The sequence below is a fragment of the Delphinus delphis genome, unplaced genomic scaffold, assembly GCF_949987515.2.
Source record: "Delphinus delphis unplaced genomic scaffold, mDelDel1.2 scaffold_326, whole genome shotgun sequence".
In the NCBI taxonomy this organism is placed as follows: Eukaryota; Metazoa; Chordata; class Mammalia; order Artiodactyla; family Delphinidae; genus Delphinus; species Delphinus delphis.
Window position 1 is genome coordinate 85,547 of NW_027192947.1, and position 14,471 is coordinate 100,017.

Sequence of the window (14,471 nt, forward strand, 5' to 3'; positions counted from 1 at the left end):
GTAAAGCTGAATCCGCACACCAGTGCCTACGTAGGGGGCGTCTGCGTGGATGCAGTGTATCTTTAGAGTCAGAGATGGCAGTGTCGAAGCTGACTTTCCGCCCCCATCTCCCAAAGGAATATTTATAATAAGCCTTCATTCCTCATGCTGGCTTGGAATCTAAGCAGTTAGATACCAGACTCAGAACAGGGTCATGGGGTATTCCTCTGCAGGGCCTGAAATACCTCCTCTCACAGGAGTACCCAGGTGGCTCAAGGGTGTGCAACCCCTTCCCCAAGCCATGTTGGGTTGATTCTCCCAGGAGTCCTCACATCTGAGGCAGCTGCCAAGACATCTTCAGCTCAACAACCACCAACAAAATAACCCGATCGAATAACACCAGGGATTCAGAGGACTAGACCAAAACACTAGGTAGCTTGAAAAACCAATCCCATGGCTCTTGAATTCCCAGTCAGCTTCAAGATATGAGAGTCAGTGATTGTGGGAGGAAGAGATGTTTTGGGGGAGAGCTGGGGGCACTGCATGAGCGGGCCTGCAGTGGGACCACGGGGACCACTTGGAGAGCTTGGAGCATGTGTGCCTACAGTTGGGGGACACTGCAGTTAGTGGGCGAGAGAAGAGCTACCTAACCACCTAGGGGCAGAGCCAGGTGGGCTCGGTCTGCATTACCAGGGTTGTTGGGAGTAGTTCAGTGTGTGTGGGATGGACAGTGGGTGAGCCAAGAGCTGGCATGGGAGATGCGGCTGAAGGATGCTGGTGTCCAGCGGTGGGAATGAAGGACACAGGAAAGAAAGTCTCCGCTTCAACTGCATAGCAGGCCCAGAGAGCTTGAAGCCACCCTCACCAGAGAACTGTCCTGCCCCCCCCACCGCCCTCACTTCCGCCCACGTAGGTAGGAGGCGACCAGAGATGGGCAGACACTGACCACTCAAATGTCAGCTCTGCCTTAGCCGGGGACGGGGAGAAGAAGTCTCAATGTGAATGAAATTTGAAGTGTTGATTAATATCTCGGACCAAAATTCTTTTAATTTCGGAAGCGAAATGTGTTTTGTTACTTCTGAGGGTTTTGACTGCCTGTCACATGAGAGTAAGCAGGAAAATCCCAGGACCTGGCAAGTTTTCATCCAAGACAGGGGACGATCCTCCCACTGGAACAGTTTAAAGGGACTTGTGGGAAGCATAATAATAAACACGGGTGAGATCACACCACACACTGTGCTTGTTCAGTGTGTGGGCTACAAGTGGAAAAGCATCAAGTCAGGGTGCCAAGAACCAGTCTGATGATGTCTGTGGTTCTAAAAACATCTGTTCCTGTACCTACTGATACAGAGAGTAGAGCTATTGAATCCTTTTGTTCACAGCAAAAACTGCCTGCATTTGACATTTCATGTCCCCAAAGTGTGCCACAAGTGTCTCCAAGCTTAGTTCCTAGTTTCTTTCTTGCTGGTGATGCTATCAGGTGTGGTTATCTGGTGATGTGCCCGGAGAAATGGGAGGCTGGCTACCCACTAAGTGTCCAAGTCAGGGGCCAGCCTGACAACCCCCCAAAAACATCCTGTATATCAGTATTTCTAGGGGAGATGAGATGACCCAGCTGTTAACAATACAGAAACCCTCCCAGAACACGACCATTCCAACACTCAAATGGAACGAGGAAAATAAGGTGAATATATGGATAATTAATTTCTTCAAGAAAGCTCTTTTCCTTGAAATTTCCATTTACAAGTGAATTTTTTTCTTTTTGGCCGTGAATTATCCAGATAATTTTTACAACTTATACATAACCAATTTTCTGTGGTTGAAGGAAAAATAGTATGTTCACTAGCCAATGACTGTTAATCGTAACCCGCCATGGGATTCCACACTGGGCGGGAGGTCTTTCTTCCATGACTGACAATCTGTATTTGCTTCTTCTCTGATGCAGAATCTTACTTTCCTGTGTAAACTCTGAAGCAAAACCGTTAGATGCCAACAAGTGCTTGCATGTTGATACCGTAAGATCTTCCAGTGTTTTTCCATTACTGTGATCTCCATGGAATTACCCATTAAAAACACCTGCGTCCACTAGTAGACGTTATTATCAATATAGAAATATCAACATTGTAAAAAAAAAAAGTGCCGATTTGGCAACTGGCATAAGTACTTCATGAATATTATCTCTAAGACACTGGACACAAATATTGAATATCAATAAAATCAGTAAAAGAAGAATTTGAATGATCTGAAACAGGAGAGCCATAAATGCTCCTGTGGTTTAAGGAACCATATCAGATGAGTTGTGATTTCACATTGTTTTATCGAATGAGACCATTGCTTTACTACAATGCTTGCATGTGATAGGAGTTTAGTGCAATCATTGTTTTCCCCACACTGACCCTGGGGTTAAACATAAACACCCAAGAGTACTCCAATGTGGGTATCACACATAAGATGCTTGGTTCTCTAAATCCTGGCACACTGCTTATGAATTACAAGAAGGAGGCAGTTGTATTGGGAGGAAGCAGAGGGCTTTCTGCTTGTTTTATCATTTTGCACTTGTACTTTGCAGCCTCTGCACACTTGGATTTTGTCTTTTTGTTTCTAGGGTTACAGTGACCGCCATGTGCAACATGGACTTCAGCCGGTTTCCCCTGGACACACAAACGTGCTCGCTCGAAATTGAGAGCTGTGAGTAGACTTGTGCCAGGATATCCACACACACATCTGAAGTTACTCTAAACACCTCTGACCCTCAACAGGAGCAGGACGTGTTCCTAATCGTGCCTATGCTTTTAAAATGACTTTTTAGATAGAAGCGAAGTCTGGGGTAAGTTTGAAAATCGGAAACAAATTTGGGACTCAAACCTTCTATTCCCATAACTGACCCTTTTAATGCCCATGGCAATGGCTTTGAACTTTGGTGCGCGCGCACACACACACACACACACACACACACGCCCTGGAAAGTTAAACACCAGCCCCAGGAAGAGCAAGGCTGCGGCAGCATCCAGGACTAGCCGCTGGCATCTCTAGCTCTCTGCGAACCTGCCCCCATGCCCCAATCTCTGCCAAAACGTTTCCTCTTATGGGCACAGTCTGGACCCTCGCATGACTCCCATTCCTATACTTCTCCCGAACCAACACACACCCACTGCCACGTCTCAGCCTGTGTCAAAGTCCCGTAAGGAGTCATGTTGGCCCAGGGCACCTTGGTAAGCCTCCCCGGGCGGTGGTGGTGCAGCAGGGGTCCCCTGGCTCCAGTCAACCAGGGCCAAGGAGCGCAGGGACGTGGACCCCCATGTAGCAGGGGCCGCATGGACAGCTCTGCAGGACGCTTAGTGTGGGACCAGGGGGAATAAACCCCAGAACCAAGGGGGTGACTGCTTCCTGCACCACGGCTTTCCACCTGCTCTGTCCTTTAATCCTCCCAAGCTCCCTGTGATCTCCATTACACAGAGGAGGGGCGTAACACAGTGAAGGACTAATCGTTGGCTCCAGAACCTTGCTTTCCCCACAATACCCAGGCGGCAGCATCTGTCAGGGTTCCACCAGAGAAGCAGAACCATAGGAGATACACAGGGAGAGAGTTAGTACAGGGGACCGGAGCGTAGGGCTCGGCGATCACCTGCAAGGCGGGCCATGGGGAAGGGCAGGCTGGGGACTCTCGGGCAGGAGCCCACCCTGCTGCCCACAGGTGGAATGTCTTCTTCCTCTGGGAAACCTCAGGTCCGCTCTTAAGGCCTTTCAACTGATTGGATCAGGCCCACCCAGATTAATCTGGGTCATCGCCTTTACTTCACATGAACTGGTTGTGGATGTCACAACTACAAAGCATCTTCCCAGCAGCACCTGGATTAGTGTCGGATTGAATCACTGGGTTCTTACTATAGCCTGGCCAAGGGGACACGTGAAAGCAGCCGTCACACAGGTCAAGGGTTAGAGGCAGAATAAAAGAGGAATAAAATAGAGCCTCAGGGAGCCCCAGAAAGAACTGTTTACACACGAGCAGACTGGACCGGCAACCCCTGAGGGTGTTATCCCAGTTCTGCCCCCGCAGCAGGTAGGTCTGCTTGGCTGGGGTAGGTGGTGTGCTCAGCCAGGTGGGCAGGGTGGGGAAGCGTAGCGCCAGAGGGGAAGCAATCCTCAGGGGAATCGCTCTGATTCTACCCCGGGCCGGAGCAACCGGAAGCCTGCAGAGAAGGAATTTGTTCTGCTGCATCTCTTTATGGGTCCTTTCTTGCTGGAATGCAGCCCTTATTACCTGAGAGAGTGTTTAAAGGTATTTGCCGGGCTTCCCTGGTGGCGCAGTGGCTGAGAGTCCGCCTGCCGATGCAGGGGACGCGGGTTCGTGCCCCAGTCCGGGAAGATCCCACATGCCGCTAAAAACAAGAAAAGAACAACAAAGGAACAAAGGTATTTGCCATCAATAATGCATCTTCACCCTTTGAAAGAAGAAAGGTGTAAATCACCCATGGTTTAGAAAGCTGAACCATATGAAATGTTGCCGCTATTTAACCTGCAAACAAATTTTTTAAAGGAGCAAATTGTAGTTTCTGGTCTACAAGTATAGCAATTTCATCTGGTTTGAGGCTGAATTGAGGGGTGAGCGCTTTTGCAGCGATGATGATCATTTAGGCCTGAGGGCTTTGCCCTGATGACTTTTGGAAGGCCGAGGAGAATTAGATTTGTCATTTTGGATTTACTTTTGCTTCATTTAGACTGCGGTTTGTTTATTCAGACCATCTTATCCCAATCCCCACAGAGCCTCACAGGCTTGTCGTCTTTCCTGGCGTCTGACGCTGTCTCTGTCTTTCCAGATGCCTACACGGAAGACGACCTCATGCTATACTGGAAGAAAGGCAATGACTCTTTAAAGACAGATGAGCGGATCTCACTCTCCCAGTTCCTCATCCAGGAGTTCCACACCACCACCAAACTGGCCTTCTACAGCAGCACAGGTGGGGGCGGGGCTAAGAGAGGGGCGGGGCATCCTCCATCTCAGAAAGCCTGTGAATTTGTGGTCAAGTGAGCAGAGCCTGTGCCACTTGGATTTGAAACCAAGGATCTGGACTTCTAGATCAGGTCTAGAGGGTGGTGAGCATTGGGTGGGGGTGATTTTTTGATACTTCCAAAGCGTCAGAAGTGATAACCTAGAAAATGCTGGTAAGGGCTCCAACATAAACCCCATGGGGAGGTCTGTTTGAGACGACAGCATCGCCAGTTTAGCAGCAGGAATCTCACCCTGATATAACTCCCAGAGCGCCCTCTCCTATGGGCAAGAAATAGTCCAATTTCAGGTTTATTGTTTTCCGTTCACGTTCTCTTGGCTTCAGCCCCTTTGAGTGCTTCTCTCTTAACCAATCCCCTCCTACCATACGGCTTGCACGACCCTCTTGGTGAGCCACGGTGCAGGAACTACTCGTCATTGGTCATTCTCTGTGGGCAATGTTGTTGCTTTCTGAACCAAGGGCCTGGGCAAGCTTGCCAACCCTCCCCCCCACCCCACCCCCCACCGCCCGACGTTGCCTGAGGGCAGGCGCTGTGGTATTCCTCTTGGCCGCTGAGGTTACAGCTGAGCTTCACTCTCTCCAACCCTTGCCTCTTTCTTGACCAATTACCTTTCAGGCTGATTTTGCTCTAATCTTTATGCAGTTTCTGTTGCTAAAACATCGCATGGTTGACTACCCAGAGAAGTACCACCGTTTGAGTCTCTCTGATCTGTAACAGAGGGCACTGCTCCCTTCCAACACGTGGCGATCCCGCGTCTCTTAGCTTTTGCATACATCACCCACCAGTCTTGGTCCTTTGGGGGATCCCCCATTCCTTTGACTCTTAGCATTTTGACCTTCCTCCTTGCGTGAGTCCATTTCAGGCTGCTATAACAAAGTACCATAGACTGGGTAGCTTCCAAACAACAGAAATTTATTTCGCACAGTTCTGGAGGCTAGGAAGTCCAAAATCAAGGTCCTGGCAGATTCAGTGTCTATGAGAGCCCGCTCCCTAGTTCAGAGACTCACTGTGTCCTCACATGGGGGAAGAGGCGACGGAGCTCTCCGAGACACATGTTATAAGGGCAGCAATCCCGTTCATGATGTAATCACCTCCCAAAGGCCCCACCTCCAAATACCATCACATAGAGGATTAGGTTTCAACACACGAATTTGAGAAGGACACAGGCAGTCCGGAAGCACCTCCACAGTCACTTTTTGGAGCTGTTATAATTATAACCGTTGCACTAAAATTGTCCTGGATGCGAAGTTTTCTAGTTAATGTTGCCAAGTCCCCATTTTATTTTCAGCCCTCATCATGTCAAATTTATCCTGCCTTTTCCTCTCCTTCCACCATTCTCCTGTTCCTTTCGACTCCTCCCTGTACGTTTTCCTTGTAAAGAACAACAGGGTGGAGCTGAAGCATAGCCTAAATGCATTGTTGTAGTTAGCTTGGTATTTTAACTTCAAACATATTTTCCCCCGTAAGAAATCCAACGGGCGTTGTTAAATCCATACATCTCAAGCTTTAACGTGTACAGGAATCATGTGGAGAGGAGTGTTAAAAGGAGGTTCTGAGTCAGTAGGATCTGGGGCGGGGCCCGAGAGTCTGCAGTTCCAACAAGCAACCAAGTGATGGCGGTACTGCTGGGCCCTGTGCTGTAGTTTGAGTAACAAGAGTCTTCAATGGCCTGGTTCCCTTTACGTACAGAACGAGGGCCAAAATTCCTTGAGATGGACTCACCCATGCGGTATGAGTTATCGTATAATCACTCTGTTCCATGTTTTTTCTCACTTCCCCTTTATAAAGGTAGGGTAAGTTTCCAGGGAAGCATCTAAGGCATTTATGATTCTCTGAATAAAGTTTGTCCTATGAAGGAGCTGAGTGGCTCTGCTGTGTGTTCTCTTTTTTTCCTGTGTCCCCCAGGCTGGTACAACCGTCTCTACATTAACTTCACGTTGCGTCGCCACATCTTCTTCTTCTTGCTGCAAACCTACTTTCCCGCCACCCTGATGGTCATGCTGTCCTGGGTGTCCTTCTGGATCGACCGCAGAGCTGTGCCCGCCAGAGTCCCTTTAGGTAAGAAACCTCTCAAGTGCACATTCCAGATATCTGAAAATACAAGTAATTCCTTCCAGATAAAACCATTCTTTCCAAATTGGCCCTGAACCCCTGTTGGTATTATAACTTGGAAAAACTTTGTTATTCATTCACAGGTAAAATGCCACTATTAAGAATCTATGTAGCAGGAATTCCCTGGTGGTCCAATGGCTAGGACTCTGTGCTTTCATGGCTGAGGGCCCGGCTTCCATCCCTGGTCTGGGCACTAAGATCCCAAAAGCATAGAGGCCAAAAAAGAAAAAAAGAAAAAAAAATCTGTGCAGCAAAGCTGTTTCTAGGTCCCCATAGGTTCCCATGTAAACAACTCATCTTTAATCTTGTTAGAGCTGAGTTCTGGGGTGGGTGGTCCTGGTCTGTGGTGCTTTCTCTGCCCACCTGCCTAAGAAAGTCACATTCTGTAATGGGGTTTCTCCAAAGGTGGCCCAAGGGATCTTTGTGACAGTCTTTGGGGGAAATTGTTTAAAATGAAGAATCCGGGGTCCCATCTACATGTACAGGATCAGAAGCTCTGAGAGAGGACCAGGAATTTGCATTTGGAACAAGCTCCCCCAGTAATTTTTTTTTCTGTAAATGTTTTATATTTTGATTTGTATGGTAGTTATAGAAATATATAAATTCATTGAGCTCAATATTTAGGATTTATGCACTTTATTGTAAGCAAATTGTTCTTCAATTTATCTCTCCGTTTTTAAAAATTTATTTATTTTCTTTTGGCTGCATTGAGTCTTCACTGCTGCGCACGGCTTTCTCTAGTTGCGGCGAGTGGGGGCTACTCTTCGTTGTGGTGCGCGGGCTTCCCATCGCGGTGGCTTCTCTTGTTGCGGAGCTTGGGCTCTAGGCGCGTGGGCTCAGTAGTTGTGGCTCGCAGGCTCCAGAGCGCAGGCTCAGTAGTTGTGGCGCACGGGCCTAGTTGCTCCGCGACATGTAGGATCTTCCCGGACCAGGGCTCGAACCCATGTCCCCTGCATTGGCAGGCAGTTTCTTAACCACTGCGCCACCAGGGAAGTCCCACATTCTTCAAGTTAAAGTCAGAAAACTAACCAGATTTTAGGAAGTCTCGCTTTTTTAAATTGCTTGTCCAAATTTCTTTTTTTATTGTTATTTTTCCACTTTCTTGCACATCTATTACCTTTTCCTGTCTTGACTGGTTTCCTCTTCTTACTCATTGATCTGTTGATCAAGTCTTTGTGATCTTTTGCCTTAGTTCACAAAGATAAAAACACCTTATCATTGGTGTCTGTCACTGCTTTCAATCCATAAGGTAACATAGTAACAGCTAATACTAATTGTGAAGTATTGGGCTGTTTTACATACATTATCCCACTTAATTCGCATAAAAAAAGCTCACGAACTAGCTATTATTATCATTGTTTTACTGACCACCCCCCCTACCCCGCCCCCGTAATTCCTATACATACTCAAGTCTGAGAATCCCTATTCTACAAGCCTTCCATCAACAGCTATTTGCTATCAACTCTCTTCCCCGCTTTAAATATCGCACCCACTCCGCACACGGCACCATTGCTAATACGTCCAGGAGCTTCAAGGGAGAGATGACCCACCAGGGTTTAGTGGAATAGGATTGGCGCTGGCCCTTAAGATGACCCCAATCCGCTGTGATTTGGTGTTTGCCAAGCAAATGTTCTGAGCTTAATTTGAAATCTTGGGGAAATTTCCACTGACAGATGCCCTGGCCTTTAACGGTTGTTCTGTAGCTTGAACAGTTACTGTGCTCAATAAATAAACATTCTAGTTTCAAAAATCTGTTTCCCATAAATGAGGTTAACATCATTCTTGGTAAAATTGACTGAGTCCTCAAGTCAACATGGCAGAATGCGCAGCCAGGTGCAGCATAGTGGGATGGGGCTCTGCCAGAAGTGCCCTGACAGCTGGTAATATAGGCCCAGGACTGCTACACCAGCAACAAGGGCACAAAGATTAAAATAAAACTTGTGTACCTTTTTTCCCTTTTTTGGAGAAGGAGTTAAAAGAAATATACATACCTGCTCATATATGCAATCTTTGTTTTTTTATTCATTTATTTTTATTTTATTTATTTATTTTTTGGCCGTGCCCCGCGACTTGCGGGATCTCAGTTCCCCGACCAGGGATTGAATCCGGGTCAGGGCAGTGATAGCCCAGAATCCTTACCGTTAGGCCACCAGGGAAGTCCCCGGCAATCTTTGTTTTGAGCAATTGAATGGGAAGACCCTGCCAACCTGTCAGGGGCTCTCTGCCGAAGAACAGAGTGATGCAAAGGCTGTGATGAAGATGCAGGGACACAGCTGGGAGAGGGTGAGCACGGGGGCTGGAGAAACAGGAGAAGCTTCATAAAAGCTAAAACTGGAAAGGTGAGCAGGTGTTTGCTAGACAGAGGGGGCAGGGATGGAGACATTCTAGGCTAGAGGAGCAGCTGGGAGAAAGAACAGAGGCACGAAGCCATCCAGTGGGTTTGGTGAAAGACAAACCCATGCTTCTTTCTCACTGTGTCTGCAGGGATCACCACGGTGCTGACCATGTCCACCATCATCACGGGTGTGAACGCCTCCATGCCCCGCGTGTCCTACATCAAGGCCGTGGACATCTACCTCTGGGTCAGCTTCGTGTTCGTGTTCCTCTCGGTGCTGGAGTACGCGGCCGTCAATTACCTGACCACCGTGCAGGAGAGGAAAGAGCGGAAGCCGCAGGAGAAGGTGACTTTACCATGAGCTGGAGTGTCTGCCCTGGAATGGGCACCTGGACTAGCTCTGGACCCTGGCCAGGTCCAACCTCCTCTGTAAAATGGGACAATGACACCCCCTCCTCCACCTACTTCATGGGTTGGTGTGAAGAGCAAACAAAAACGGTGTGAAATTTACTCTGGGCTACTTCTTTCATTCATTCAAATATTTATTTGGCACCTACCATATACCAGGAGCTGGTAAGCCAAGTTAACTAAGACGTGGTCCCTTTAATCTTGGTGGTGTTGGTAGTTTAGTGATAGAAATAAATGGCAGTTCAACACAGTGGAAGAAATGATTTATGAACATAGAGGTATCATAAAAGAAGCTTCCAGGAATTTCTTTTTCCAAGACATTCTTTTTAATAGTGGTATAATAATAAGTGCCTTGGATGTAACATGATTTATTCCCCTATTAATGGGCAGTATATTGTTTCCATTTTTTGCCACTATAATAAATGCTTCAATAAACATTAATATATAAATATATATACATATATATTTATATATATACACATATAATATATATTATACATATTTACATATATATAAAAGCTTCCAGGGTAACATATCCTCCATTCTAGGAAATTTTCCTCCACATGTGACCTCATACGTCTCCCATCACTTCCCAGATCATCTTCCCTCCTACCTGGTTTCCCTTTCATCCTCCTGTCTGCAATTCAATGGTTATCTCCTCCAGAAAACTCTAGCTACATAGGAGGAACTATCCCCACAATGCCACACCTTTCAAATTCCCCCCCATCCCTCCCCCCCCAACCCCGCCGCGCTCTCTCTCTCTCTCTCTCTCACACACACACACACACACACACACACACACACACGCAATAATTGTAAACATTTTTATCAGGGCTCATATCAGTTTATGATCTCATGGAGAACATGCCGACTATCTGATCATGAACCTTCTTGTGCATCTCTGATATGACGTGATGTTTCCTAACAGTTGACGGGTTACCTGCTGTTTTAGAATGTTTACTGTGCCACCACCGTTATTCCCCCAACCCCATAATAAAAACTAGAAAAAGGCAATGCTCTCCACTAGGCAGCTTCTTTGGAAGGGCTTCTGAGAGAGGATGCTGAGCTCACATCCCAACGTGCGTTTGCTGTGTCCGCAGCTTCCCTGCACCTGCGGGTTGCCTCAGCCACACGCGGTCCTGCTGGACGGCAGCTACAGTGATGGGGAGGTGAATGACCTGGGCAACTACACGCCCGAGAACGGAGACAAGCCAGACAGGATGATGGTGCAGCTGACGCTGGCCTCGGACAGGAGCTCCCCACAGAGGAAAAGCCAGAGGAGCAGCTACGTGAGCATGAAGATTGACACTCATGCCATTGATAAATACTCCAGAATCATTTTTCCAGCTGCATACATCTTATTCAATTTAATATACTGGTCGATTTTCTCATAAATGCCTGTAATTCTATAAATTTCACATTCTTCTATCTGTACTACAGAAATACCTGAATGATGAAAAATAACTTAAGGTTATGATGAAAAGAAAGTTCACAGCACCCACCCTTCTCCATCTTTCCAAAACTACTGACAAGACACTTACTGGTTTAATTTGCACTTACTGACCACCTATTGTGTACACAGCATTATACTCAGTGCTGCAGGTATAAACACCCATAGCAACTGATGATAGTTGTTACCGAGATCCCCTAGAAAAGCACGCTGCCAGTGAGGTGGGCACACTGTGGTTCAACCTCTTTTAGACCCTAAATGCTTATTCATACGAACCATGTCCCTTAGGTGAGTGTCATTCTATTCTCTGGACCAGGTGGAACTGGGAAGCACCTAAAGTTCATTTACATAGAACATACATGCACCTAAACCCCACTTCGATCAAAATTCATACTTCAGTTTATAGCCTCTTACCTATTTTATATGCATCTCCTCATGTTGATTTCAATACAAGGCAATAATAATATTCCTCCTTTTATTTACCTCTTGTGGTTGCTGAGGTTTTACCTCTTCACCAGAAAAGCTCTTTTGACTGGGTGCAATGGCTTCTGATTTGGGTAGGAAATTTCCCTGGTAGGGAAACTTTGAAGAAGAGGGTATATGCATGCATTTTGTCCGTTTTGTCATAGAGGTAACTAGCCTAGAAAACGTGTGTGTAAGTGTTCCCTGTTTAATAGTTGCTGCTTCATGGATCTCCACCTTGGAGCATGTCCAAGTTCAAAGTGAAGTCAGTAATGTGATATCTTCACTGAGGAACTTGGGAATAGACTGATTTTTTTTCTGCATAAACTTTTCAAGGAAATGCATAATTTGGGACTACCTGTAACTCTTTAGGATGAGAAATACACGGTTTCTGAATTTTGAAAAAAGAAACGGGAGCACATCACTGGTCATCTCCATTTATACTCAGTGAATACCAGCATTTTCTGTGAACCAGAAAACAATGGCCACTGATGTAAGAGCATGGGATAAAGGAGAGTGTTCTATTATTTAAAAAACAAATAGCTATTCATACCATATATCTACAGGATCAACCCCTACCAAACTTATCCCAACAGCATTTGTTTGAAACTCAACTAAATTCTGTACACAGTAATGCCATTTTTATTCCAAAGTTAATTTGATCCCTATACTAAATAATATCATGTTATTTCTTAATGAGGGCTATACTTTAATCTTTAAAAAGACCCAAATTTGCAGAAAGCCTAATTACAAGGCAATCTCCCATTTCTTCCAATAAAAGCTCATCAAAAAAAAAAAAGATTTTTTAGCAAACTCTAGTAGAAAAACGTAAAGGAATATAGATGAAATAGTTGAACGTCAACTTTTAGTATTAAAAAATATTTTTAGAACATTACCTTTTTCATGCTTATTTTATGAAACAATTTCAATCAAACTTCACAAACATCTTTGCCACTTGCTTTGTCCTCATGAGCAAGGCCACTTTAAACCATCTGGCAGGTTTCTGGGGCACATAATCTGAACTTCCATCTACCCCATTTGGGAAACTCCACCATTTGAATCAACATATAGGATGCTGTATTAGTCTGCTCAGGCCGCCAGAGCAAAGTACCGTTGACTGGGCAGCTTAAACAACAGAAATTTATTTTCTTTCAGTTCTGGAGGCTGGAAGTCCGAGATCAAGGTGTCAGCAGGTTTGGTTTCTCCTGAGGCCTCTTACCTTGGCTGGCAGACGGCCGCCTTCTTGCTGTGTCTTCACATGGCTTTTTTCTCTGAATACATGCATCCCTGGTGTCGCTTCCTTTTCTTTTAGGGACAGTAGTCATGCTGGATTAGAGCCCAGCCCTTATGATCTCATTTAACCTAAATTACCTCTTTAAAGGCCCTATCTTTTAATAAGTTGCACTGTGGGGTGAGGGCTTCAACATACGAATTTGGGGAGGACACAATTCAGCCCATAACAGATGCCCATGGGAATTATTCAGCTGCATAATAGTGATATCCAGTGCATCTTATAGGTATTTACACTTGATCTTTGCAACATAATCATATACAGTATTGTTTTTTAAACTTATCTTTAAAAGGCTTGTTTACATTGATATCTATACTAGTGATTACGAAGAATAAGTTATTAAATTCATGTTGTTTCTTTGCTATCTTTTCTAGCAATTCTCTCAGGTGACCTCTACAAGCATTTAAAAGTAGCATCGACTGAGGTGATTTCCATGGTAATGTTTTCCCAAGACAGTACTTTGCTCTCAAAGCTATGTAACTGAGAGAGAACTCTGTAATTTGACTTTGTAAAGACCCAAATACAAAGCAACTCTCTTTTCTGATAATTTTGGAGAAAACCTCACCTTATATGTGGGCATCTATAGTACTTAATCAACTTTTGCTGGCATGACTGGAGAATAGGAAGAGTTGGTTAATAATATTGTCTGGTTAATATGCAGGTACCATATGGCCATATTGAATAATTTTTAAAGAGTTAAAATACTGTAAAGTACACTTGACTAAAACTATATCAAAAATAATTTATTCTCTGTTGGATAGTTCAAAAGGCACTCCAGGAGTCTGAGGGATTCTTATTATTGTTGTGATACGATGTGGACATCACAAAGATGTGCAGAGTGTTAGCCAAGAGAGCACTGGGGCTAGTCAGACCAGCTTTTATTTCATGGCAACATTCTCTTCCTGAGTTTTATGTTCCTAACCAATATTCTTTAGTTTTTTCATAATTCATATTTCATAGAGAAGTGTAGTGATGCTAGGTTTTAGAGAGAATAAAAAAATGGAAACAACCTAAGTGTCCATTGACAGATGAATGGATAAAGATGTGGTATATGTATTACACAATGGAATACTACTCAGCCATAAAAAATAACAAAGTCTTGCCATTTGCAACAACATGGGTGGGTAAGTCAGACAGGGAAAGACAAATACCATATGATCTCACATATATGTGGAATCTAAAAACAAGACAAGACAAAAACACACAAAAAAATGAACAAGCAAAATAAAAACAGAACCAAACTGATAGATACAGAGATCAGATTAGTGGTTACCAGAGGGGAAGGGGTTGGGAGGGTGGGAGAAATGGGTGAAGGGGCTCAACCATACGGTGATGGGTGGTAACTAGACTTGTGGCAGTGATCACTTTACAGTGTATACTGATGTTGAAGTATAATGCTGTACACCTGAAACTTACACTTAAAG

General features: G+C 45.1%; 1 protein-coding gene across 1 annotated transcript in view; it reads left to right on the plus strand.

Moving 5' to 3' along the window:
- LOC132419280 (gamma-aminobutyric acid receptor subunit rho-1) overlaps positions 1-14,326 on the plus strand; it is a 35,241-nt gene extending 20,915 nt beyond the window's left edge. The window contains exons 5-9 of the mRNA XM_060003264.1: positions 2,585-2,667; positions 4,797-4,937; positions 6,895-7,047; positions 9,586-9,782; positions 10,945-14,326. Coding sequence (XP_059859247.1) covers positions 2,585-2,667; positions 4,797-4,937; positions 6,895-7,047; positions 9,586-9,782; positions 10,945-11,238 — 868 coding nt within the window. The 3' untranslated portion in view covers positions 11,239-14,326. The remainder of the gene's footprint in view (positions 1-2,584; positions 2,668-4,796; positions 4,938-6,894; positions 7,048-9,585; positions 9,783-10,944) is intronic.
- Positions 14,327-14,471: the final 145 nt, after the last annotated feature.